The 27,099-nt window shown below is 48.9% G+C and overlaps 1 protein-coding gene across 5 annotated transcripts; it reads left to right on the top strand.

The window, feature by feature from the left end:
* The first annotated feature begins 664 nt into the window (after positions 1-664).
* LAS1L (LAS1 like ribosome biogenesis factor) lies at positions 665-26,819 on the top strand. Of its 5 annotated transcripts, XM_081080811.1 has the most exons (14): positions 786-999; positions 1,832-1,957; positions 3,155-3,224; positions 4,027-4,108; positions 4,993-5,274; positions 5,554-5,600; positions 6,440-6,549; positions 8,270-8,355; positions 8,710-8,760; positions 9,049-9,255; positions 9,601-9,748; positions 18,589-19,097; positions 23,631-23,781; positions 26,512-26,819. In XM_081080811.1, the coding sequence occupies exons 1-14, from the start codon at positions 809-811 to the stop codon at positions 26,633-26,635; spliced, it is 2,184 nt and encodes a 727-aa protein (XP_080936937.1). In that variant the 5' UTR covers positions 786-808; the 3' UTR covers positions 26,636-26,819. The 5 variants fall into 5 exon arrangements, with proteins under 5 accessions (XP_080936935.1, XP_080936936.1, XP_080936937.1 ...); XM_081080809.1 differs by lacking the exon at positions 1,832-1,957 and having other exon boundaries at positions 665-999; XM_081080812.1 differs by lacking the exon at positions 8,710-8,760.
* Positions 26,820-27,099: the final 280 nt, after the last annotated feature.

Below are 27,099 nucleotides of genomic sequence, written 5' to 3'. Positions count from 1 at the left end.
GCCTCTCCTCAGACCCCCGGGAGCTTGGCTCCTGCAGCCCCCGCTCCGCTCTCCCACGCAGCTCGCCTGTCAGGACGCTGCCAGGGCGCCTTGCTGCGGGCAGCGCGGTCCTGGTGCAGGGGGTGGGGGTGTGGGGAGCAGCTCCAGCAAAATAGTAAACCACAGGTTGGCTTTGGGATTGGCTGCGGGCCACGGGGGAATCTGCCTGGGCAGGACGAAATGGCGCTTATACCGGAGTGCCACTCCGGCCCTACAGCCACGCCCACCCGTGAACGGTTGTCCCCTTACGGGCCTAATTTGCATATTACCTCTTTATATATTAAGATTAGATATTCTGTAGTTTTGCTTCATAAGCACATTTCCAGTTCATGGGACAGTCACAATTCCTCTCTTTCCCGCAAGGGGGCGCAAACTAAAATTCTCCCTGCATTCCAGACTTCTGTCCGGATCTGGGATGGAGAGACCTGTTAGCAACCAGGAAATCAGCGGAACCTAGAGGCCGAAGGCTTGTTGTTGGTACAGCTACTTTGAGAAAGAACACTTCCGGCTGACGAAGACATACCCTCAATTTGTGGTTCAGCTGGTCCCCAGCTCTCACGTTCCGATTTGTCACGCTAAAGCTGGGAGGAGGGCTTGCGTTGGAGGTCACACTGTCCCATTGGCTGCTGGCGCGGTGGCGGTTTGAAGTGAGGCTAGCGTGTTGAGCTGAAGTTTCTGAGGAGTGTCGTGGCCCAAGGCTCAGCGTTTAGCCGAGTGTATGGGGGGAATCCAGGACCAGGGCCGGGTCAGGTCTGGGCCTTCCGGGGGGATGGATCTGGTGTGGAGTGCGTGGTGTGGGAAGTTCGTCAAAGATAAAGGCTTGTCGCCCCTCTGGGCCCAGCGCATCGTAGTCGCCTGGCTCAGTAAGGCCGAGTGGGATCAGGTGACGGTGTATCTGTTCTGTGATGACCATAAATTGCAGCGGTACGCGCTGAACCGCATCACAGCATGGAGGAGCAGGTAAGGCAACCTGCCTGCATGCTGCTGGCACCTTCCTTTGTGGAATTCCTATAAGGCCCTATTTTCCCTATGAGTGGCTTGGGCTTTGCTTCTCTCAAGTGCCTGGGGGAAAGTCGCAGCCAAGCTCTTGCACTAATCCTATTTGAGGAAAGAAAGGGGTGTTGCCTCAGCAACCTTCTTGTTAAATCTGCGACCTTTTACCTTTCTCTCCTCATCTTGGGGAGGGTGCCAGAGAGCCAGGGCTTAAGGAGTAGGTTAGTATCCTAGGGTGTATTTCCGATTTGAACTAGGTAGGTTCCGGGAGAGCTTGCCTGCAAAACCATTTTTGAATGGGGCGCCTCAGTCCAGTTGGTAAGATTTATTTGGAACCAGACAAGGTATAAAAGTCTCAAGGAAATAAGAGTCTTCTCTAGCAGAATGAGTTGAGGGTTTAAGGGGAAAGAAGGGGTTGTGTCCATGCTGAATTGTTGGTTGATTGCATAGCAGTTAGATGTTGTCTGTGTAACCTAGCCAACCTCTCATTCCCTGTATATTATTGGATCCCAGGGTCATTACCCTTCCTCTTCCCACCGTCTTGATTTATGTCTGTTCATGTACACTTGAGCCAGTATATGCAAGGATGGGCAAAAGTAGATTTACAGTTATAATACAAATAAATACAGTAATAAATAATTAATAATACAGGAATAAACTGTGGTTTGGATACTCAGAATGTAAACCTACTTTTGCACATCCCTGTATTTGGAATAATCTACAGCAACCTAGGTTCTGAGGTGGAGGGTGGACCAGTGTTAAGGGACCTTTATGATGGTGCTGGACTGTGGCTCTTTAGGTTAGGCAACGAACTGCCCCTGGCAGTGGCTTCTACTGCTGACCTGGTACGCTGTAAGCTCTTGGATGTAACTGGTGGCTTGGGCACTGATGAACTTAGACTGCTCTATGGCATGGCATTGGTCAGGTAAGACCTACATGGGTAGGGGTGGAGGGTGGTTTGGGGGCAGAGATGGGGTGGGGTAGCATGTGACAAACAAATCTTGGCTTCAGGTGATACCTGAAGGAAAAAGCCCTGTGTGTCCATGTGTATGGGTCACCCTGTGATTGCTTGACTTGACAGATTTTGTTATTCCCTGTCAGCACACATTCCTTTTTTTCTTCTCCTGAGAGCCTTCTCTCTTCCATTTTTCTTTCCTTCTCTTTCTTAGAATGTGGGGTAGTTCAGACTAGTGATCCCTGTAGGTCTCTTCCAGCTTTGACAGGTTGATTTCTTTCTTTCCTCTTTAAGTCTTTCACCCAGAGGAACTTTTCTGAATGGTTCAGTGTCCTGGCCATGATTTAATGTTGATTCTCCAACCCTACCTCATCTATACCTAGCACTACCCTTTACCTTTCTCTGAAAGATTTCTGAGTTGTGGAAGTGGAGACATGGGCTGGGAGTTCCTGACTTACAGAGTGACTCAGAGTGGTTCTAGCTGTCTCATGAACATTGCGGAAAAGGCTGCTACTGAGTTTTCTCATCTCAAAGATTTTGCTCATCTCATCCTATTTCCCTTGTCTGACTTGAGGTCATTCCTAGCTCTTCGTACCTTCTCCATTGTTTAGCTGTGCTCCCCATATCATTTGACCTACTCTCTTTTTTAAAAATTTTAGTTTTATTGATTTCAGAGAGGAAGGGAGAAGGAGAGAGAGATAGAAACATCAATGATGAGAGAGAATCATCGATCTGCTACATCCTGCACGCTCCCTATTGGGGATCGAGTACATGCCTCGGAATCAAACTGTGACCTCCTGGTTCATAGGTTGACACTCAACCACTGAGCCACACCAGCCGGGCAGTCCTTTGTTCTAACACTTAAAACCTAGAATGTTCTAGCATAAACATGTTATATTATGTCATGACTATTTATCCTAGACTGAACTCTTCCAGTGTCTTATTCGTCTATATGGCCTTAGTACAGGGCAGACTCTCAGTAAATGTTGGACTGTACGGAACCATCCTTGCTCTGGCTGACACCAACCATAAGAACAGGACAGAACAGTCAGTGGAAAGGTTGTGGAAATGCAAGCTGTCAGTAATTCAGCAAGGTGTTTTGAAGCCCTACTGGTTTGAGTAAAACAGTTACTTGGGCTGTGCCACTCATTTCTCCCCTAACCCCAGGTTTGTGAATCTTATCTCGGAGAGGAAGACAAAGTCTGTCAGGCTCCCCCTCAGGTTCCTGGCTCAGGAGGTGCGTATGATAAAGTGGTCTTGCTCAATTCTCTCTCCCCAGGAGAGCTCAGTAAATGGGGCATGGGGTGATGTGGGCACACAGTAAGGCTAGTTCATTCCATCACTGCCAGCCAAGCCAGGCAAGAACCCCAGAGACTCAGCCTTCAGCTTGAAAGAAGCCAACTTCCTCCCTTATTTATGAGTGCTATCTTCAGTGGGCTTGGCCTTCCCATCTTTCTGGGAGTAGCCCAGTGAAGCCAAGGTGCCCAAATGGAATGCATTACTGGGTGGGGCCAGGAAAGAGGTTGCCATCACAGCACCTGCCCTCTGGGAGCTGACAATTTGAGGGAGAAGATAAGCTCAGCCAGGCAGCATGAAAATACCAGGGATTCCTGCCCTGAGTATGTGAGGTACGTAGAGGGCAGGAGGATTCTCAGCCATCAAGTGAAACTTCCTGGAGGAAGGGTGGGAGGGAGGTAGGAAGGTAAGGGTACCCGGGGAGAGAGACTGGTACAGGCAAGAGAGAGGAAGTCTGGAGAAGGTGGTTTTTGATGCTCATTTATAGGAATCTCTTTGTTGGAGGAATGTGGTTGGTGGTTGGGGGATGCAAGTATCGTTTTATTTTCTAGTTTACCTCCTCAGAACGGTAAAAAGAATCAGGAGACCTGGTTTATCATCTTGGCTCTGCCAGAAAGACTGAAACCTCCTACCTCAGTTTCTCTATCTGTAAAATGGGGGGAGGCCAAGCTAATTAATTTCTGTGGTCTCCTCCAGCTTTAACATTTTCTAATTTCTGCACTTACACCCTCCCTCACAATCAGGTGAACATCCCGGATTGGATTGTTGAACTTCGCCATGAGTTGACCCACAAGAAAATGCCTCATATAAATGACTGCCGTAGAGGTGAATCCCTAAGGAATGTCTATCATGAGCCCGGGATCCTGGGTTGGGTGGCACTGGGGGGAGAGGGAGAGGGAGAGAGAGAGGGAGAGGAAGAGGGAGAGGGAGAGGGAGAGGGAGAGGGAGAGGGAGAGGGAGAGGGAGAGGGAGAGGGAGAGGGAGAGGGAGGGGGAGGGAGGTCTTCACCTGGGGTCAGAGCCGGGACTAAGGTGAGGCAAGTGAGGCACTCATCTTGGGTGCAAACTTGAAAAGCTCAGTAATCATGATAGATAACATTTCAATGTGGAAAAACCCATAATGAACAAAATGCCAACATTTTAAAATGAAGACAGGATTAGTGTTATTGAATTATTCTTTTGCTTCAGACTCCAATATGGGTTGGCAGAGCACTGTTCTGATCTGAATTGAGTTTTTCTGGCTTCCCCTTAAATTTTATGCCTGAGGAGGAGGTGAATGGGAGTGGGTTGAGAGGTGTGAGCCATCAAGTGTAGGAACTCAGCAGTTCTTTGGACACTCCATTCCAAGTAAGAACCCCTGATTCAGCCTAGCCCCTTCATGTTGGGGAAACTTGGCCAAGGCCATGTAACTACCTAGTAGGCTGTTCCTGTTCTCCCACTTGATAGCCCTGCGCCATTTTTGGCTTCCTGTATGTAAATCTGGTATTAGTTTTTTTTCTAGGAAAGGTGATAGTAAGCAGGAGAAAGCAAAGGACGGGGATTACTGAGAGGAAGAAGGTCTGCTTCTGGATGTTTAAGATTTGTGCCTTCTTGGAGCCAAACCTTTTCTATTTGGCCTTCCCATAGTGCTTGCAAAATGAGCTGGGGGCCTGCTAGGAACTTTCATGTGGCTGCTCCTAGGGCACTGCCTTCCTTCCTCCCCTCTTTTAGGTTGCTATTTTGTTCTGGATTGGCTCCAGAAAACCTACTGGTGCCGCCAACTGGAGAACAGCCTGAGAGAGACCTGGGAGTTGGAGGAGGACAAGGAAGAGACAGATGAAGACAACCAAGAGGAATCAAAGACCATTGTTGATGACATCACAGAACAGAAACCAACGCCTATGGATGAAGAGAAAGGTGCAGAGCTGGATGTCAGGGCTGATGGAAACAGCACAGGTGACAAAGAGATTGATGCACATTGGGAGAAGGCTCAGAGACATAAAGAGCTGTATGGTAAGTTTCCTTAGGTGAGGCAGAGAGGGATCCATGAACCTGGAAGACTCAGGTGTAGGGTTAATACTGGTTATTTTCCATGCTCAGCATTTCGTCTGGGGTTGTGGTGAGTCTTAGCTTAAAAGAATTGTAGACACAAACCATCTTCCTTGAGTCCTGTAAGGTAGGAGAGGCAAGAATTCTAGTTACTCAACAAATGATGTGAGAAAGGCTCAGAATCCCCTATCAGTAGAAGGTGCTAGGCTGGCTGTCCTATCTGTTTCCCTCTTTTGTTTTCAGAAAGAGCCCGAGAACTACTGGTATCATATGAAGAGGAGCAGTTTAAGGTAAGAAAGTGCCCTTGACTTGGCATATTTTCACCTGCCCCAGCCACTTCTTCCCTTTTGCCAGCTACCTGAGAGAAGTCCTGAGAAAGAATTTGAAAGAAAAATGGCAAAGCTTGAGGGAACTTCTTGGTAAGAGAGTGGGTGACTAGGAAGGAGACAAGAGGAGCAGAGTCCAGTTGGCTGACCCCCCACACCGATGGAAGGGAGCAGATGATGGAAGTTTGTGGATAATCTATCTGTCCCACTGAGTGGTAGGGAGCAATTGGGCATAGGTGATTGCATAGCCCTGCAGTACTGCAACTGATCAGCAGATGGTGCCCAAGAACTTTACTAGATCTGGTAAGCTTGAGGGGTGCTGTTTTTTAGCAGGAAGGGAGGTAGCTTAGAAATCATTTAGCTTAACCCTGCCTTTCCTCCGATGAAGAAATTGAATCCATGGATAAGTGGATTGACCCAAGGTCACATGCAGTTAGCGATGGAACCAGGATTAGAATTTGTGTCTCCAGATTACCTTTCTTCCATTGATTTCCCTCACCCCTTGGCCCAACTCCAGCCAAATGCCCCTAATGAACAACTCAGTATTAGGGTATATGGTGATTGGGAGCCACAGGGAATTCAGGGGTGGGAGGAGGAGGAGGAAGGGGAGAATATCTGGTACTTGAGGTTCAGGATATTTTTAGTTTCAGGTCCCATAGAGGAGAGGTAAGCCCATTCCTGTATGTCCTGCCCTGGCCCCTTAAGGAAAGTGCTGAAAGGTCTTATGGGAAGGGATCTTGGAGGGGTTGGGGGCGGGTTGCCTGGCTAACCCAGCCTTCTGATAGGACCCTCTTTGCTGGCAGGTACTGGAGAAATTTAGGTATTTACCTCAGGCTGTTAAGGTGTGGAATCAACTGCCCCCGCCTGTAGACTGTATCCTGGCAGAACTCAAAGGCATTACATGCGAGAACAGGTGTGTAATTAAGTAATCAGGGGCTGCCTACTCTCTAGGGTAGAGTGTAGCAGCCTCACTGAAATGAGTTTCTGTATCTCGGCTTGCCAACCTCTGCTATAGGAAATCTCAGTGATAATTCTGATTCCCCATAGGGTGACCCTGCATTCTGCATGACCCTTTTTCTTCTGCCCTGGCAGCTACTAAATCACTTAAGTGGCCAGAGGCAGGAGGTCTACTGTTATCCATCTCCTAGCTAGGTCTGCCTTCTTTGTCCAGTGGTTGTGGAGCTCTTGGCAACTAGGAAAAGGCCTTAATCCTTACCATTTTGCTGCCTAGCCCTTGTCCAAATTTGAGGTAAAAGATATATGATGGGCATTGCTGGTCTTTTCTTTTGAAATTCTATCAGAGTATCAGCAGCCCCTGGATAGTTGTGGTTGGGGAAACAGGAGGGGCCTTCCCAGGGCCTGGCTCATCAAAAGACTAAGTCCTTCCCTATTCAGTATGGCCACCTACTCCCCCTGCCCCAGTAGTGTTCAGACAGTGTCTATCCATTTCTCTCCTTCCTAGCTCTTGGGGGCTTGCTACCTAAATTTAACTAGAAAGAAGTTTGGGTAACTTTCCACTGAGAACCTGTGGAAGAAGTGCTATACCTTCCCAGCTAGAGAGACAAATGAATCTGGGATGGAGCAGAGAAGGTAGGAAGGTGGTATGTAAGTGGCAGAGTAGGCCTGGGTGGGATCCTGCAGTGAAGGTTGGGGTTGCCCTTGGAGTCTTCTTCACTTCCAGGATACTGCTAGGTCCAAACATGTTTAATCAATGTTTGCTCAGCCTGGGCTTCTTGGCCCCCTCAGCAGTTGCGAAATCTATCCTTGTGCCACTATACAGTAGTATCTGCCTGGTTGTGCTGTGTAGACAGCTGGTATAGGCTGCTTTACACGCTCTTCCTGAATAATGACCTGAGGAGATCGGAGATGGATGGAAAGACAGACAACTATTTCCTTCTTTAGCCTGGTGGAGGGTGGGATCTGAGCATGACAACTCTCCAGGTATTGAGACACTTTGGGAACTCTTGTTTCCCCTCTAGGCCTGTTCAGCTAGTAGAGCCTCTCTTGGGAAACTGCTAGCTCTGGAGGAGATCGCTGGCTAGTGCTGGTTTCAGCTGGAGCTAGATAGGGGTGAGGAATTACTCCTACTGCCTACACTTTCAACCTCTATAACTTAGCTCTGGGTTCTTGGGGCCCTAGGAATAAGGATCATATTCAGTCTAGCAATGAAGTCCCCAAAGTTTCTGCTTCTAGGATCTGAAAGAGAGCAACTCGGGAGAAGTGGAGAGGTAGGAGACTGGAGCACTGTCCAGAGACACAGTCTGAACAGGAACTAACATGTGAAATCCCTTGACCCTTTTACTCCAGATGTTTAACTCCTCTGTGGACCTTAGACTTTTCTCCATCTGTGCTTTCAGGCTTGTTCAGTCGCTGCTGCCCTTATTATTGGCCTTAGGTCAGCATGTGCTTGGTAAACACTTGTTCAAAACCCACTGATCTCAGTCTCTGGCCCAGCCCCTACCCCAGGAGGCTGAAGCCTGAGATCCAACTGTCAACTATCTCCCCCACCCCCCCATGCTGCTTTAGCCACTTGAGCCAGAGGCATTAGCTAGCTGCTTTGGGAGTAGATAGGGGGTAGGAGAGGGTTATCTGCCTGGCTTCAGTTTGTTTAATTGAGTGTCATCTTTCTCCAGGGAAGCTGTGCTGGATGCTTTTCTAGATGATGGCTTTCTCATCCCCACATTTGAGCAGTTGGCAGCTTTGCAGATAGAGTATGAAGGTAGGGTCTTGGGGGCTCACTACTGCCTAGGGACCTGTGTTTTTTGGGTAGTAACATCAGGGGTGGGCTGGGTGGCCCTGGGCTGGGGGTGAAAGGTTGTTTCCTGCCATTCCATAGCCTCTGGAAGCCCCACTGGGCTGAGCAGAACAGGTAGCCTCACTTATAAGCCCTTATAGGGCTTTTCTTAGGTGGTCTGGAATTGTGTGGGGTGAGGTGTGGTTGGGTTGGGTTGGGGGGATCTCAATGCCATTATTGTACTGTGTTAATTGTGATTTAGCCACTTGCTAGAGAGCTAGAACAGCAGAACTGGAAGGGCCTTGTGAGGTCATCTAGTTCAACATCCTCATGTTACAGATGGGCAGACTGAGGTCCCGAGAGGGGAAGGTACTGACCCAGAGTCACACAGTGAGTTATTGACAGAGCTGAAGCTAGAACCAGAGCTCTTCTTCTTTTATACTGTTTTGAGTCAGTTGTTCCTTGTCTGATACTAACTAGTTTCTCTCCCTGCTGCTCTGCTCTTCTCTTTCCTCCTGTTCTGCAATGGCATCTCTGTTTTTGTTGGTGGTGGGGCCCCCTCTCTTTTTCCTCTCTCTCCTACCCTTCCTTCTCTTCTTCCCTCTACCTCCCCCCTTCCTGTCTCCCTTTGCACCCCCACCTCTGCTTTCTCTTTCAATGCGTGACCCTTACAACCAGAAAACGTGGACTTCAATGATATCCTGGTACCAAAGCCGTTCTCTCAATTCTGGCAGCCTCTGCTCAGGGGCCTGCACTCCCAGACCTTCACGCAGGCCCTGCTAGAGAGGATGTTCTCCGAACTGCCAGCCTTGGGGAACAGTGGGATCCGGCCCACCTACATCCTCAGATGGACGGTTGAACTGATCGTGGCTAACACCAAGACTGGTGAGGGAGACTAGTCCTAGCCCCAGGGCCTAACCCACCCCTGACAAGAGTATCTGCTACTGTTCTCAGCACTGCTAAATAGCACCAGGTGGACACATCCTTTGTTAGAGGCTTAAGTTTTTCTAAGAGGGCCTTGCGGCAATAGTGGACAAATCTCCCTTCACCTATTTTCTTCTCAGAGACAACTAAACTGAGCTGGAAGCAAAGAGCCTCCTGAATGCTTTGAGCAGTATAGAGTGGGCAGTCTGGGGGTGGGGTGGGGAGGACAAAGTCAAGCTTTTTAAAGTTTAAGGTTGGATAGGGGCTTACTGGTTCCTTCTTCTCAGGTCCTCTCTTCTCTCTTAGGACGGAATGCCCGCCGATTTTCTGCAGTCCAGTGGGAAGCAAGAAAGAGCTGGCGGTTATTCAACTGCTCTGCAACCCTTGACTGGCCCTGGGTGGTTGAGTCCTGCTTGGGTTCACCTTGCTGGGCCAGCCCCCATCTCCTCCAGCTGTAAGTCTCTTGAATTCCATCTGTTAAGAGGGTGAGGCACTGCAGGCCTCAGGGCCTCACAACCTTAGAATGGCAGAGTCAGACCAGCCCTTGCAAGGATACCTAGTCCCATCTCCCTCCTACTAATTGATGGGAGAACTGAGTCCCAGTTTGGAGAGGAGTAGGGTATTCTTGTCTAAGGTCACACAGTTAGGACCTGGCTGAGTCCAATATAAGAATGGATGAGACAACCCCCTTAGAGTGGTTAGCCAGTGGCCTGTACAGAGTAAGTGTACAATAAATGGTAGCTGTTGTTTATTATTGAACCCATTCTTCTGACTCTAAGCTTAGTGCTGTCTCCTCTATTGTTTTCCCAAAGTATACCTCCCATAGGTGCCCTGCAACCTTCAGTGGCTCTGTATTGCCTTCCTGATGACATCTAGGTTTCTTAGATGACGTTCAAAGATCTTTCTGCCCCAACCTATCATGGTAACCCCACCTCATGTGATTCCCCTTTACCCATTCACCCTGGGGACTATAGTCAAACTGGATATTGTACTGGTTCCTATAAACACCTGTGGTTGTCTCTCTTCCCTTTTCTCTGTCGCTTCCTCACCCTGAGCCATTTCCCTCACACTCATGGGAGGCTTTAGCACCTGATTCTCTTCCTTCTTTCTGGAGCAATATCTGTTTCATTTGTGTCACCCATCAGACTCTCTGCAGCTCCTCAACTCCAGTGATCTTCATTCTCCATGACACTCAGCAACCCATTTCCATCACTCAGAGCTGTTCAGTCTCTGAAAGCTGACATCACAGTATCCCAGTCAGTGACCACCACCTCATGTCCTTATTTCTGGCCCTCATCCTCGCATTCCATGGCATCTGCTCTTTGCCTGCATCCAACCTCCATCCCTCCATTTCCTACCTCCCTTGACCTTGCTTCCCCTCAATCCTGTGTTGATCACTTCAGCTATTCATCAGCACTCTTGGCTCTGCTCATTCTTTGGTGTATCTGACTTGCAAACCTCCAAGCTGGAATTGATATCCACTCTGCTTCACTCACTCCTCAGCCCAGGGAGCTGAGCTCTGCTGGAGAAAACCACATAGCCCTGCAGATTGCTACCACTGCAGAGGTATGATTTTTTTAATCTCAGGCCAAACCTCAGTTCTGCTTATCTGAACTTGTATTTGTTTTCTGCCCAATTTTCTCTTTCCTGACTGTTTTAAATCCTTACCATTCACCTCAGGCCCCTCCCCCTTTCACCCTACCTTCCTTGACCACATGGAGGCATCCTTCAGGGCCCCCTCGACCAAGGTCTAGTCCTCGTGAACTGATCTTGGGCTACACTCAACCTACCTGCCAGTTCCAGGATGAGGTGGCCTTCCCCTGCCTCAGAGTGTGCCCCTCCATGTGTGCTTTGGAGCCACCTCTGCCAGCATCGTTGGGTCCTCATCCCAGTCTCTCCCTTGCTCTGTTGGCTCTTGTTCTTCAACCTATAATTGTGCCTGAGTGTTTCTCATCTTAAAAGAAAACAATAACAACTCAAGCAAAACCTCCATTTGACCCTGCATCCCTCTGTTGGGTTATCACCAGCTTGTCACTCCTTCCTCTCCTGTCAGAACATCTCAAAAGAATAGTCTGCATTAAACAAATCTTGATTTCCTTACTGTCCTCTTACTCTTCAACCAGTCACAATTGGGCTTTCACCCCCAGAGCTTCTTTGACCTCCTAATTACCAAATCCAGTGGGCCCTTGTTCCTTGCTGTGTCTGCTGCATTGATGCTGTTTACCAGTCCCTCCTTGAAATGCCTGTGCTTTTTTGCTAGTTCCTATAAAGTTCCGAGGCCCAAATCTTTGTCTAGCCCAGGCCTTTCACCCAAGGTTCAACCTCCTGTATTTGACAGCATGTCAGACATTTCCCCATGGATGGCCCACAGGCACCTTACTCTGACCAAAAGAAAATTGATCATCTCACTCCCTACCCCAACCCCAAAGGGGTCTTCCTTTTCTGCTCCCTACCTCACTTGGTACCAGCACTATCTACCCTGTCATGTTGACTCTTAAGTACTTCCCAAATCTGAGATTTTGTGTTGCCATGTCTCTTTCTCCTAATGTCTCTTTCCCTCTATCAGACTATGCCTTTCAAGGGCAAGGGCTCTGCATTAGCCATCTGTGCCCCAGCACACCACACAAATCTAGGCCCCAAATAGGTCTTAGTAAATGTTGCTGAACTAAGCTATACTTTGCTGACTTTGCCAACAGTGCTATCTTTTGTGGGAGATAACTCCATGCCTGGGAAATGAGTGAAGTGGGAATCTGGATGCCAAGACCCTCTTAGCCCCCTGATGCCCCCAATAGACTCAAAAAGTCTTTTGTTTTGTTAATTTTCACTGTAGGATATTTTTTCCATAAATTTTTTTTTAGACAGAGTGGAAGGGATGGGGAAAGACAGAGAGAGAAACATCAATGTAAGAGAGACACACTGATTAGTTGCCCCCTGCACATGCCTCAACCAGGGCTGGGAATCAAGCCTGCAACTGAGATACATGCCCTTGGCCAGAATTGAACCCTGAACCCTTCATTCCACGAGCCAATGCTCTATTCACTGAGCCAAACTGACTAGGGCCAGAGAGTCTTTCTTGAGCTCTGTTTCCTTTTGGGGCTCAGTAGTTGCTTTTATTATTGCTAGAGGCCCGGTGCACAAAAATTTGTGCACGCGGGGGGGGGGGAGGGGTGGTCCCCTCAGCCCGGCCTGTGCCCTCTCGCAGTCTGGGACCCCTCAGGGGATGTCCACCTGCTGGCTTAGGCCTGCTCCCTGGGGGGATTGGGCCTAAGCTGGCAGTCAGACATTGCTCTGGCAACCCGGGAGCCCTCAGGGGATGTCCACTTGCCAGCGGGGAGCAGACCTAAGCTGCAGTCGGACATCCTTAGCGCTACTGAGGGTGCGGGAGAGGCTTCCACCACCACCGCTGTACTGGCAGCCATTAGCCTGGCTTGTGGCTGAGCAGAGCTCCCCCTGTGGGAGTGCACTGACCACCAGTGGACAGCTCCTGCATTGAGCGTCTGCCCCCTGGTGGTCAGTGTGTATCATAGTGACCAGTCATTCCCAGTCGTTCTGCTGTTAGGATCCATTTGCATATTTCCTTTTATTATATAGGATAGAGACCTGGTGCACGGTTGGTGGCCGGCTGGTTTGTTCTGAAGGGTGTCCCTGATCAAGGTGGGGGTCCCGCTGGGGTGCCTGGCCAGCCTGGGTGAGGGGCTGATGGCTTTTTGCAGGTTGGCCACAGCCCCTTCAGGGCTGGGGTGCCTGGCCAGCCTGGGTGAGGGGCTGATGGCTCTTTGCAGGCTGGCCACAGCCCCCAGCCACCTAAGCTCCCAGTGGAGGCTGGCTGGAAGCCGGTATTTGGGATTTATTTATCTTCTATAATTGAAACTTTGTTGCCCTAAGCGGAGCCCACAGCTGGCCAAGCTTGGCTTCCTCCATCGCCGGGACAACCAAGCCTCCTGCTTGCTCCAGCTTCGTGGCTGCTGGCCGCCATCTTGGTTGGGTTAATTTGCAGATAGGCATTCTGATTCGGTGGTGGGCATGGCTTGTGAGTGTAGCAAAGGTATGGTCAATTTGCATGTTTCTCTTTTATTAGATAAGACTAGAGGCCCGGTGCACAAAAATTTGTGCACTGGCCGGGGGGGCGGGGTGGTGTCCCTCAGCCCCACTTGTGTCCTCCCACAGTCTGGTACTCCTCGGGAGATAACGACCTGCTGGCTTAGGCCCGCTCTCGGGTGGCAGAGGGCAGGCCCAGTCCCTAGGTGCAGCCCCTGGTCGGGCTCAGAGCAGGGCCGATTGGGGGGTTGGGGCACTGCCCCCTGTCACACTCAAGGCAGGGTTGATGGGGAGGTTGCGGCGCCACCCCCTGTCACACACAGAGCAGGGCCAATCAGGGGGTTGGGGAGCTCCCCCCTGTCATGCACAGAGCAGGGCCGATCAGGGATTTGGGGAGCTCCCCCCTGTCACGCACAGAGTAGGGCCGATAGGGGAGTTGGGGCACCGCCCCCTGTCACACACAGAGCAGGGTTGATCGGGGGGTTGGGGCGCCGCCCCTGTCACCCACAGAGCAGGGCCGATCAGGGGGTTGGGGCACTCCCCCCTGTCACACTCAGGGCAGGGCCGATGGAGAGGTTGCGGCTCCACCCCGTCACACACAGAGCAGGGCCCATGGGGGGGTTGGGGCGCTGCACCCTGTCACACACAGAGCAGGGCCGATCAGGGGATTGGGGAGCTCCCCCCTATCAGGCACAGAGCAGGGCCGATCAGGGGGTTGGGGCTCCTTCCCCTGTCATGAACAGAGCAGGGTGGATAGGGAGGTTGTGGCCCTGCCCCCTGTCCCACACAGAGCCGCAGGGCAATCAGGGGGTTTGGGCGCTGCCCCCTGTCACGCTGCTCCAGGGGCCAGGAGGCCTTGCGGCTCCGCTGATCCCAGTGCTGGGAGGCCTCGCGGCTCCGCTTGACACCAGGGCAGTGAGGCCTCGCTGCTCAGTTGATCCCAGTGCTAGGAGGCCTCACAGCTCCGCTTGACACAGGGGCAGTGAGGCCTCACTGCTCCGCTGATCCCGGTGCTGGGAGGCCTCGCGGCTCCACTGATCCTGGTGCTGGGAGGCCTCGCGGCTCCGCCGATCCCGGTGCCAGGAGGCGTCGCGGCTCCGCTGATCCCGGGTTCGGGAGGCATTGTGGCTCCACTGATCCCGGGTTCAGGAGGCCTCGCGGCTCCGCTGATCCCAGTGCTGGGAGGCATCTTACCCTTTTACTATATAGGAGAGAGGCCTGGTGCACGGGTGGGGGCCGGCTGGTTTGCCCTGAAGGGTGTCCTGGATCAGGGTGGGGGTCCCGCTTGGGTGCCTGGCCAGCCTTGCTGAGGGGCTGATGGCTGTTTGCAGCTGGTCGCACCCCCTTCAGAGTGGGGGTCCCCACTGAGGTGCCTGGCTAGCCTGGATGAGGGGCTGATGGCTGTTTGCAGCTGGTCGCACCCCCTTCAGGGTGGGCGTCCCACTTGGGTGCCTGGCCAGCCTGGGTGAAGGGATGATGGCTGTTTGCAGCTGGTCACACCCCCTTCAGGGAGGGGGTCCCCACTGGGGTGCCTGGCCAGACTGGGTGAGGGGCTGAAGGCCGTTTTCAGGCTGGCAGGCGACTGAAGCTCCCAACCTCTCCTTTTTTTTTTTTTTCTGTTAATAAAACCTTTATTAGGAACTGGTCTTATTGAATATATGCAAAGAAAGGTATTGCCATGACTTATTTAGCATTGCCAGATTTCGGAGGAATTACATAAGGAGAAAAACATACTGATCTACTCTAAGATTTTCTGACTTTCCTTGCCAATTCCTTTTCATGGATTTTTCAGAGTTATAACAAAACAGTAATTGTTGGCATTAAACTTTCTTTCTACGCATAACCATGCCTTAGACCTTCTATTCTAAACAGGCCTTTTCCAGCTTACTACCCCTGACATGGGCATGGTCACGCAGGCCTGTAAGCAATACACAGGCTGCCAACTGTCAACTGTCTTTCAGCAGTGACCAAAACCTGATGGGCACCCTTCCCTGCCCAGTTGGGCACCTGCCCTCTTGGCAGCTAGATACCCTTTACTTTGGGGGGTTCTTCTTTTTTTTCTTTTTCTCTTTTATTCTGGGATTTATTTACCTTCTATGGCTGCCAGTGGAGCTGAGAGCCGGCTCCAGCTTGAGGCTTCGGCTGCTAAAAGCATGAATCTAGGGTTTGTTTGTTTGGCTTCTATAATTGAAACACTGTTGCAACTCCAGCTCAGCCGGCTGACTGAAAGCATGGGGTTTGTTTAGGTTCTATAATTGCAACATAGTTGCTTAGAGTGCAAGCTCAGAGGCCAGCAAAGCAGGCGGGGAACCTTGGCTTCCTCCATCTCTGGCACAAGCAAGCCTCCTGTTCGCTTCAGCTGCCTGGCTGCCAGCCGCCATCTTGGTTGGCAGTTAATTTGCATATCACCCTGATTAGCCAATGGGAAGTGTGTTAGAGGTACGGTTAATTACCATGTTTGTCTATTATTAGATAGGATAAGTAGTAGCTTATAAGAGAAAAAAAAAAAGCCTGTATAGAAAGTCAGCCAGGGCCAGACCTGTAGGAGATGGGACTGAACCAAAGAGCCAAATCTCCAGATATGTGAGCTCCAGACTGGAAGTGATATGGATGGGTGGGAAACTGGGAGGAGAACCAAAAAGGCCTAGAAGCATCAGGAAAGCATCACAGATGAGGCGTTGGAGCAATTTGAGCACAGAAAAGAATAAAAGAAGTTTCAAAGCCAGAAGGAACACAGCATGTGTATGTAATGGAGGGAGGCTGTGAAAAGAGTAGCATGGAAAGGTTTGAATAGGTGACCTTCAAGGTACTTTTCAATCCTAACTGCCTGCAGAGTGGAAGCTGCTGGTCTGGGAAAAGTCTGGACCATAGAGATCTCCCAACCAAAACATACACATGCCAACAGTAATAGTGGCTCACTTAGGTGTGGTTTCTTGTGCAGAGGTCCTGCTTTTCCCAGTTAATTAATGAATGTAGTCCAAGTCACCTCATTACACAGATCGGGAAACAGGATTTACCTAGATGTTATGCTACAAGTCAGTAGCAAGTCTGCAAGTCAGAGCTGAGGCCAAAATCCAGATACACTGTCTTTATTCCTGTGCTCTTTCTACAGTGTTCCGTTAGATAGCAATATTGCAAAAAAGCATGTTATTCGATACATAAAAAAATTTGGCTTTTGTTTTCCCCAGAGGAAAAATAAAAGATACCAGTGGCAATTAGTTGTCAGGCATGGTGCTGTGTTTTTTGTAAAAGTTACTTCATTTGACATAGCAGTCTTTGAAGGTGGAGGTATAATATCCTTATTTCACAGATAACAAAGACATTGAGGCTCTGAGGAGCAAAATGACTTATCCAAAGTCACATGGCTTGTTGATTTTGGGGCAGATATTTGGACACATGTCTCATGAGTCCAAAGTCCACCATCTTTCCACCAACCTGACCTGTGACTGGCAAACCCGAGAAAGGAGATGCATTTTAAGATTCATACCACCCTTGCACCTCTGTGGTCAGACTAGACAGCTCGAGATATCAGGTAGCTTATAATAAACAGCAGTGATACAGCAATGTCAAGTACCTGGAAATGTTTATTATTAATCATACTAATGGGCCACCGTGAGAAGAAAGAGTTTCTCTCTGACTTTTCCTCTAATAGGGCTGGAAGCTTTTTAAGAGCTTCCCCCAGCCAGCCAATATCAATTCAATTTGAGCCAGTGTCCCCTTACAACATGAAATTAGCCCTGCAGAGAAGGTCCCCAGTTTCCCAGTAGAGTCACTAGCCTCCAGCCCTGCCCTCTGTGACCAGTGACCAGAGACCACTCATATGTCTGCCTGTGGGGTTCAGAGAAAGAACAGCCCCCCCCCCCAGACTATATGGCCCTTCCATGAATGGCTCACAGTTCAAACTTGATGCACCTAGAAGAAACTATCCATCTTCCACCCACCCATGCCTCCATCAGTGACCAGGTGCCTGGTTCTATGTGAGGTTCTGCAAGGGGTGCTCACCCTCTTCCTCCCCAAGAGCTCTCCTTCCCAGTGGCTCTGTCTGCTCATTGTTTTGCTGTTAACACCATCCTTTGTGTGAACCATGTCATCATCTTTAACTCTCCCCTGACTCCTGCCAGATGATCATCAAGCCCTGCTCTCTGTCTATTTGTCCTCACAGCTTCTCTCCCTCCCACTTCCACTGCCAGTGCCCTCTGTCAGCCCTCACCAACTCTCCCTGATTTCCCTGCCTCCAGGCTTTCTAATCCAGGCCATCCTCCATGTGGCCATCCTCCACACAGGCACCATAGTGATCTTCAAAAACGCAGCCTTCACCTGTGCTCAGTCATCAGGTGACCTTTTCCACCCAACACACACACTTAACCTTTGCAGCCTGTTCTCGCGCAGCTCCTCAGCACAGCCCTTCCCCTTTGAACCAGGCTTGTCTCCCCACATGCACACAGCACAGTGTGCTCACTTTTGTCTCTGCATGAAGTCCTCCCTTGATCTCTCCTGCAGTCCTTGTGCTTTCATCCTCCCCCAAGCTCCAGTAGTGCCAGAGATCCGCAGTGCTCATCTGGCATCCCTTCCATTCCTGATTTGTCTTGTCAACTGCTGCTTTTTTTTTTCTTTTTAGCCATTACAAGCTGGCTGTAGTTGTTCCCACAGAGGGATCACACTTTTGTTCCACTCAGAAGGAGCCCAGCACACTTACAGGCATATTTTTGGATTTCAGGACAGATTGCTTAGATAGACCAGAAGATATGTCATTCTTATGTCCAGGCCTATAGGCCTATTGGCTAGTTTGTATATTTACATAGCATTTTTTTAAAAGCATATTTTATTGATTTTTTATAGAGAGGAAGGGAGAGGGATAGAAAGTTAGAAACATCGATGAGAGAGAAACATCAATCAGCTGCCTCCTGCACACCTCCTACTGGAGATGTGCCCGCAACCAAGGTACATGCCCTTGACCGGAATTGAACCTTGGACCTTTCAGTCCGTAAGTTATTGCATGCCCACTATGTGCCAAGCACTGTGCCAGGCATTCTATCAGTCAGGTGCCATTATTGTCCTCATTTTACTGAGAATGGAAGTGAGCCACACAGATGAATCACAGATCTTGTTCAGGGTCCATAGTCTTGTTTTCGCTCTATTACACTGCCTTTTAGATGCAAATGTGGAAGCTCAGAGACAAGTTCAAACTCTGGAGTAGTGGGTATGTAGTGACTTGAGGTTCTGAATCATTTTTATCCCATCCCTTCCTTTGCTTAGTATCTTCAAAGCCATGGGGCAGGTCCTGCCAGATGAGGATCAGAAGAAGCTGCTGCATATCTGTTCCATTTATACCCAGAATGGAAAAAACAGCCTGGTGGAGGATGGCTCAGAGGCCTCCCCTATTGGAAAGTCTGCATACACACTGGACAGCCTGTATTGGAGCCTCAAACCCTCTGGCCCCAACTCCAGGCCTGAAGGAGAAGCCCAGCAGCAGGAGGAGAAGGGAAACCTTAATGATGTCAAGGAAGATGAGATGGAGGAGAATGAGGTCTTAGAAGACCAGATAGAAGAGGAGGAAGAGGAAAATGATTACCAAGAGAAGTGGGAGGAGGAGGAGGAGGAGGAAGATGACGACGATGATGAAGATGAGGAAGATGAGGAAGAGGAAGACAGAATGGAGTTTGGTACTTTCTCTTTGGAGGAAGAGTCCCCCACTGTCGAGAATGCCAGGCTCCTGGCTCAGAAAAGAGGAGCTCTGCAGGGTTCTGCATGGCAAGTTAGCTCGGGTAAGAAGCCTGATATACACTTTGTCCCCACACCCATCTGTTCTCTCAGGCTGCCTCTTGAGGCTTTTCTCCATCTTAGAGAAGAAATGGAAAGTAGCAGAAGGTAGCTTGTGTGAGGCAAGCCTTGGAGGCAGCCTAGTATATAGTTGACAGCTGGCTTCCCTCCCCCTTAGGACAGTATGTAGGTGCCAGGTACCTAAGTCCTGTCATGTTGCCAGCTACTTCATGCAAAGAGCACATTCAGAGGGGATGGTATGGGTATGGCCCTGTGCAGCAAAACATAGAGGAGAAAGTGAGAGGTAGAGGGTAGATATATGTCTGATTCTGCATGTGTTTTTCACGTCATGCAGTAGTGTAGGGACAGAGAGACAAAGGAGTGCTTTTTGTGTATATGGGAATGTGTATGTACACATGGAGGCTGGATGGTGATGAGACAGGATTTTGCTGTGTGTATGAGAAAGGAGGAACCCAGAGGCATTAAGTCAGGAAGTAGAAGTAAGATCAGAATAGTGAAATAAGGAGTGACATGGTTTTTAGATGAGTACACAAGCTAGTTAAACAAAACATGGAAAAGGCAGGGAGAATTGTGTGATAAAGTGGGGGAACATGAATCTGTTTCTCCTGAAGGTGGTGTTTTGAGTGCCCTCATTTAGGTTAGGGAGCAGGAATCTTAAAGCAGGGAGATCCCAAAGGAATGAACAGTCTGGTGTGTGTGTGGGCATGTGTGTATGCATACATACATAGATGTGGGACAAAGTCTTGTTATGGAGACTGAGGGAGGGAGGGAAAACAACTGGGACTGGGGTGGTGTAGGGTGGGCATGGTGGGAAACAACAGGGAGAGAGAGGGGAGGCAGTGAAGAAACGTAGGGGAAAAGTGGAACCTTTGCCCTAGTGTGGACGTGCATGGAAGGGCTGGGGCATAAAGGCTTTGAATGGTAGGGGTGAAAGAATATGTTTATGTCTATGTGTGTGTGAATGGCTGTGTGCCTGCATGTGCTGGACAAACCAAGGCAGAGTGACAGAAATATCTCAGGGGAAGGAGGTCTGTGTTTGTGGGTCTTTGTAAATATCAAAAGTGAGGAGAATTGAAGCAGGAAGTGTGTGTGTGTGTGTGTGTGTGTGTGTGTGTGTGTGTGTGTGTGAAAGGCTGTGAAAAGAGATCATATGCTTCTGTGTATATATGCACACATAGTCATGCATGTTTTTGGAAGAGGAGGCAGGGTTGCCAGGAGGTATCTGTATGAGGCAGAGAAGTGGCAGCAATGAGGTGGAGTATATGGAAAGGCATGAGAACAGGCAGTGAGACAGCCATCCAGAGATCACCTGTGTATGTTCATGCTGTCACTGAAGGAATATGTGTAAGGGTGTTAGACTACAGAGGCAGGGGTAGTGACGTAGACATGGTTGCGGATGTTAGTGATGGGGAGGAAGGATCGTCATGTCAATGACATGGGGGTAGGGTCCCTGTATACAAAGGTATCTTTGTATGCATAGGGCAATGTAGGGCATCAAGACAGGCATAACTTCCTTCCTGAAAAAGAGCCAGGGGTGGGGAAATAGGCAGGCAGGGGAATAGCCCTTTCTGAGGGGCTTCTTTGGGTAACATAAAAGGCTAGTCCAGCCCCGCCTGTATAGCTCAGTGGTTGAGTGTCAACCCATGCACCAAGAGGTCACCAGTTTGCTTTCTGCTCAGGGCACATACCCAGGTTGTGGGCTCAATCCCCAGCAGGGGGCGTGCTGGAGGCAGCCAATCAATCAATGTTACTATTTCTCTTTCATGGATGTTTCTATCTTTCTCTTCCTCTCCCTACCTCTCTCCCTAAAACAGGGGTCCTCAAACTTTTTAAACAGGGGGCCAGTTCACTGTCCCTCAGACCGTTGGAGGGCCGGACTATAGTTTAAAAAAAAAAAACTATGAACAAATTCCTATGCACACAGCGGCGGCAAAAACACCCGGCAGGCCGGATAAATGTTTTCGGTGGGCCGCATGTGGCCCGTGGGCCATAGTTTGAGGACCCCTGCTCTAAAATCTAAAATCAATAAAAATACAAATTTTAGAAAAAGCTAGTCCAGGGTTGGTACTTTCCAGAATGTTAGGAGCATTGTGACAGGGAAAATTCTTTGGGTACCAGGGAAACCCAGAAGGCAGAAACTGGATCTACTTGGAGAAGCTCACTATTAAAAGCTTCGCTTGAAAACACTGGATGTACTGATAAAGGGTGTCCCAAAATTCACGCAAGAAGTAATTTTGATAGAAAACACAGGTTTATAATTAAAAATTGTAATTTTTTTATTGATTCATAAAGTATACAGTATAGGGTTATGTATAGAATAGCAAAATGGATTATCATGTCGCGATAGCGAGCACCATTAACTGTTATTGCCTGAGCAGCCGCATCGAAGCAGTTTTTGAGAGTGTTGCTAAGAGTCCAGGGACATCAAATTCAGCACCGTGGTCAAGAATTGGACATTTTGCCGAAACCGGTTTGGCTCAGTGGATAGAGCGTCGGCCTGCGGACTGAAAGGTCCCAGGTTCGATTCCGGTCAAGGGCATGTACCTTGGTTGCGGGCATATCCCCAGTGGGGGATGTGCAGGAGGCAGCTGATCGATGTTTCTCTCTCATCGATGTTTCTAACTCTCTATCTCTCTCCCTTCCTCTCTGTAAAAAATCAATAAAATATATTTAAAAAAAAAAAGAATTGGACATTTTGAGAAGCTCTCTACAGCGTATTCTCACGAAAGATTTGCATCTTCATGCTTAAAAAGTTCAATTGACTCAAAAACTGAAGCCCACTGACCACGCACAGCGAATAGAGTTCGTTGAATGGATTATGGAACAACAACAAGTGGATGCTGATTTTTCGAACAAAATCATCTTCAGTGATGAGGCTCATTTTCATCTTGATGGCTTGGTTAATCAACAAAATTGTCGCATTTGGGGTTCAGAAAATCCATGAGTGATTGTTGAGAAACAAATGCATCCACAGCGTGTCACTGTTTGGTGCGGATTTTGGGCTGGAGGCATCATCGGACCATTCTTCAAAAATGCGGCTGCTCAGGCAATAACAGTTAATGGTGCTCGCTATCGCGACATGATAATCCAGTTTGCTATTCCATACATAACCCTATACTGTATACTTTATGAATCAATAAAAAATTTACAATTTTTAATTATAAACCTGTGTTTTCTATCAAAATTACTTCTTGCGTGAATTTTCGGACACCCTTTATAAGGATGGGGACAGGGATTTAGTATAATATTATGTAGAGGGTATGTAAGTGATAGAGCAGAGTGGGTGGAGAGAGCCTGACATAGTCCATTTTCTGTGGAGTATGTGGAGTAGGGGAGGTAAGTAATAGTTTGTGAACATGGAAAGGCTAGAACATTAAAACTTTTCCCTCTCACTTTTGCCATTGCTTGCTCTATGTGCATACACATGTGGGGATTGCAGTGACATTAAGATTTTTGGGTTGTGCCCGGCAGGTGTGGCTCAGTGGTTGAGTGTTGACCTATGAACCAGGAGGACATGGTTCAATTCCCAGTCAGGCCACATGCCCGGGTTGCAGACTCGATCCCCAGTGGGGGCGTGCAGGAGGCAGCCAATCAATGTTTCTTATCGATGTTTCTATCTCTCCCTCTCCCTTCCTCTCTCTAAAATCAATAAAAACCTATAAAAAATCTTTTTTAAAAATATTCTGGGTTGTGTGCCTGTGCATGAGAGGTGTAGGAGGCAGGGAGTGAAACAGAACATTTGTTGAACAGAGGACTTGGTCTGGGTATTTGTGTGTACTTAGGTGGTGGTGGGGGCTGGGATATGCAGTGAGACAGCCCTTCCCTAGAGACGGGGTGTTCTTTGTGTGTGCAGCTGGGGGAAGTAAGATCTTACAGGGAGCAGGGGGAGCATAATATCTCTGAGAGGGAGTCCATGCTGAGGTGGTGTGTAAATGTCACAAGGCAAGGCCTAAGAAGTGGTGTGGCCTTCAAGCAGGTCAGGGAGTTTGTGTGTACATATGTAGGAAATCCAGATCATTCAGATGCTCTGAGGTGTCTGTGGGTTTGGGGAGGAGATGTGGCGGAAATTCTGGGGCATCTAGACTCCAGGATTTGTGTGTGTGTGAAAATAGGGGTGAGGATGAGAGGTTTACATAGTGATATAGCCAGATCTGAAGATGTTGTGTGTAGGAACATTCCTGGGGATGTGAGCGAAGAGTGGAGAGGAACAAAAGTGTCTGTAGTTATGTGCATGTTGTGTGGGTGGCAGGGGTCGGTGGAGGTGATGTGTGTGTGTGTGAACACAAAGAGGAAGAAGGACCCTAAAGGGTGTATGGGGGAGTGTGGAAGGGGTGGGAGGTGCTAAAGTGGAGAGGAGCTCAGGAGAAGTGATGCAGAAAGGAATGAGGCTAGAGATACACAGAGCCTATGCTGAGTGGACTCACTGAGATGGGTGGGTAGATTGGGGAGGTAGGCCTGTGCACCAGTCTGAGAACGAACTAATCAACCTGCACTTGTCTCCTCCCTTTGCTCCATAGAAGATGTGCAGTGGGGCATCTTCCCCATCGGCCGAATGCCAGGTCAGACTGAGGACCCAGCAGAGCTTATGCTGGAGAATTATGACACCATGTATCTTTTGGACCAGCCTGTGCTAGAGCAGCGGCTGGAACCTCCAACATGCAAGATAGGGTAAGTGTCCATAACAGCAGGATTTCTCACCCCTTTGTCTCCTGCAAGCGGGAGACAGGAAGAAGGGAGGGAGAAGACACAAAGTGGGGTGAGTGGGAAGGTACCTGTCCCCAGTCAGGGCCTAAATGAATTAAATATAGTTCCAGTCTCTGCCTGGGCCATTGTAAGGGCTCCCAGCCCCCAGTGAGGGAAGCTAGTGAATCAGCCACATAGAACTGGCTTGGCTCCTCTCTCAGATTGCATCAAATTTTTGTCCATATGTAAATGTGTGCGTGTGTGCGCACACACGAGCATTTTGGGAAGAGAGAGTTCTGAAGCTTTCAACAGATTCTCTAAAGCAAGCATGTCAAACTCAAAGGCTACACGGGCCAAATAAACAAGGTTTAAGTTTATGTGGGCTGCAAAAAAACAAAAGCTTCAATTTTCATAGAAACATAGGTTAATTGATTTATTTTTATTTATTTTTTAAAAATATATTTTATTGATTTTTTACAGAGAGAAAGGGAGAGGGATAGAGAGTTAGAAACATTGATGAGAAAGAAACATCGATCAGCTGCTTCCTGCACACTCCCCACTGGGGATGTGCCCGCAACCAGGGTACATGTCCTTGACCGGAATCGAACCTGGAACCCTTCAGTCTGCAGGCCGATGTTCTATCCACTGAGCCAAACCGGTTATGGCAAAACATAGGTTTACTTTGATAGAGACATGAATACAAAGACTGAAATAATTGAGTAATTGTTAACATAAAATAACATTTTAATAAAAATTAATATTTTTTCTTGAACATTAACTTAACAGACACTGAATAGCTGCAAAAATTAAAAAGCATAACATTAATATTTCTCCTGTTCTCTGAAAGCAAATTATTTCCTGTTGCGCACACCAAACAAGTCAGTACAAGACTAATGGCATGGCAATCAGCTGCTAAAATATTCGCTGCTAGTATTAGTGAGAGACATGGTGAGCCTGCGCATAAGGCATGTAAAGGAAATGAATGCAACATAATTATAGTAATCAGTCATTAACAAACATTGTAGTTCGTTATTAATAATATATAACAGGATATTGTAAAAATTAAGTTACGAAATTTTTATTAAAACGTTTCTTACATAACATTATATTGGATGGGCCACAAAAATACTCGTTGTGGGCCACATTGCGGGCCACGAGTTTGACATGCTTGCTCTAAAGTGTCAACCACTCCCAAAAGGTCAAGAATGGATACTCCAATCCAATTTCCTCATGTTCTGAGGAGAACACTAAGGCCCAGAAAGGGGAAGGGATTTGTCCAAAGGTGCACAGAGTAATCAGTAGACCTCCCCACACTGTACAGGTATCTTGGTAGCAAGGCCTGCACAGAGCTTCATGCTCTCCCTCGAGACTCACCTCTGTATCACAGGTGTGGGAACTCTTGGGTCATCAGGGAGGCAGGAACACGCAGCCCTTACTGAGGGGCTCTGCTGGTGGTCACACAAAGAAGCCCATCCCATGGGCTTGTATATTCCAGAATGCAGGGCCATTGTGACTGGGGGATTCCTGTGAGTACCAGAGAGAGACCTTTGTGGGCCCCTGAAACTAAGACTCTATTTTTGTGTTGCCTGCCCACTCCCTGGGAGATGAGCCCCTCTTCCTCTAGACATTTGGGGAGAGGGCTATAGAACTCAGAGGCCAGTAGCCAGCCAGGCCCAAGGCAGTGCCATGAACTCACTGTCCATGGCTAGGAGACAGCAGGCTTCTTGGAAAGAGTGGAGGAGGCAGCTGGGGAAGCCACATAGTGTGTAGCTGAGAGTGGGGTCCACACGTCGGAGAGAGATCTCCTCTCCCCTTGGGTAATACTGGCTTGATGAACACCAGGGTACTAAAGGTGAAGTGTGGGAAGGTAGAACTAATTCCAGAAGGAAGCTAATTTGGGCCAGCTCCCACACCCCCTATAGTAGGGAGGCTTCTTCCATTGTACCAGGTTTTCCCCCCTGACTTGGCTTTGTGGCTTAGGCAAGTCCCTTTTCATTTCTGGGCCTCAATTCCCTTGTCTGTAAATTGGTGGGTAATGGGGGGGGGGGGATGGGACTAAATCATCTGTAACTTTTTTTTAGATGCTCTAGTGTAACCATGGATCTGCCTGAGGAGAGGATGATGGTTTTGCTCTCAACTGTCCTCATCTACCTGGAAGGTCCTTTGACCTGCAGGAAGCAGGGGAAGCCAGAGTTTCTGAGCAGGGCCAGGGAAGGGGAGGGTGCAGTATCTCCCTAAAGCAATGTTAAAATCCTGGCTTGGGAGCTGGGCCTAGTCCTATAGCTTATACCTGGCCTTGGGCCCCTTAATTAGCTGTTGGGGTAGGAGGGAACAAGCCTAGGGTTCTCTGGGCCTCCAAGCTATAGAGCCTTGGAAGAGGCCTGTTATGGTAGGCACTTTTAATATCTTCCTGTGGGTGGGGTAGTGCTGGTCCCCCATCCCACCTCACCCCAAATATCTCTGCTTTAATCTAGTTTATATACTGGGGCTCTGCATAAAATTTCATTTGAAAAGTTCTGTTCCTCCCTTTCCTCAAGTGAGGGGAGGACAGAGCCACTTCTGGGGGTTATCTGAAGTGGTTTAGATTTGCTCTAGTCTCTTCTTTGTAAATCCAGGCAGGATGGTGGGCCACTCCCATAGATACACAATCAAGCACCCTTAGGCCTTCCAGAGCCTAGAGCTGCCTCCTTCCCTGACTGTGCCACCTCTTCGTAGCACCCTGGGCCTGAGCTGTGGCATCGGTAGTAGCAACTGTAGCAACGGCAGCAACAACTTGGAGGGCCTTCTCTGGAGCCAAGGTCAGCTGCACAGGCTCAAAACTGGTCTGCAGCTCTTCTGATGTCCACCCCAGTACCACCTCTGTTGGGGCAGGAGCCCACCCCTCAGTGCACCTGATGTTCCATGAAACAACCTGGGAGACAGTCCTTGGCAGCTACATCAGCTCAGCGTTTACCACAATGTCATTTTGATTGTTTTTGCTTTTGTTTTGTTGTCTTTTGAAAAACAATAAACAGGCAACTGTTGTTTTTGTGTTTATGAGATGAGAGATATGTGCTGGGGCAGACCAATGTAGTTTTCCCTTTATTCTGTGGGCTCCAGAGAAGGCGGGATCATAATGGGGCTTTGAGCAGGAGCTGGGTCCTGGGGCCCCTTGGACCCATCACCCCTGATTGTTTCTATCACAAGGCTCCATTCATACCTTCTTCCTGACTCAAATCATTTTTGCTCTCAGTTGTAGGCCCCAGAAGAGAGGCATTGCTGGACATACAGGCCAGCCAGCATCAGGGAAATCTGCTCAGAACC

The sequence above is a fragment of the Myotis nattereri genome (assembly GCF_964212035.1).
Source record: "Myotis nattereri genome assembly, chromosome: X".
NCBI classification, from domain to species: domain Eukaryota; kingdom Metazoa; phylum Chordata; class Mammalia; order Chiroptera; family Vespertilionidae; genus Myotis; species Myotis nattereri.
The sequence above is the reverse complement of the archived record's forward strand: the minus strand, read 5'-3'. Positions and strand labels throughout refer to the sequence as shown.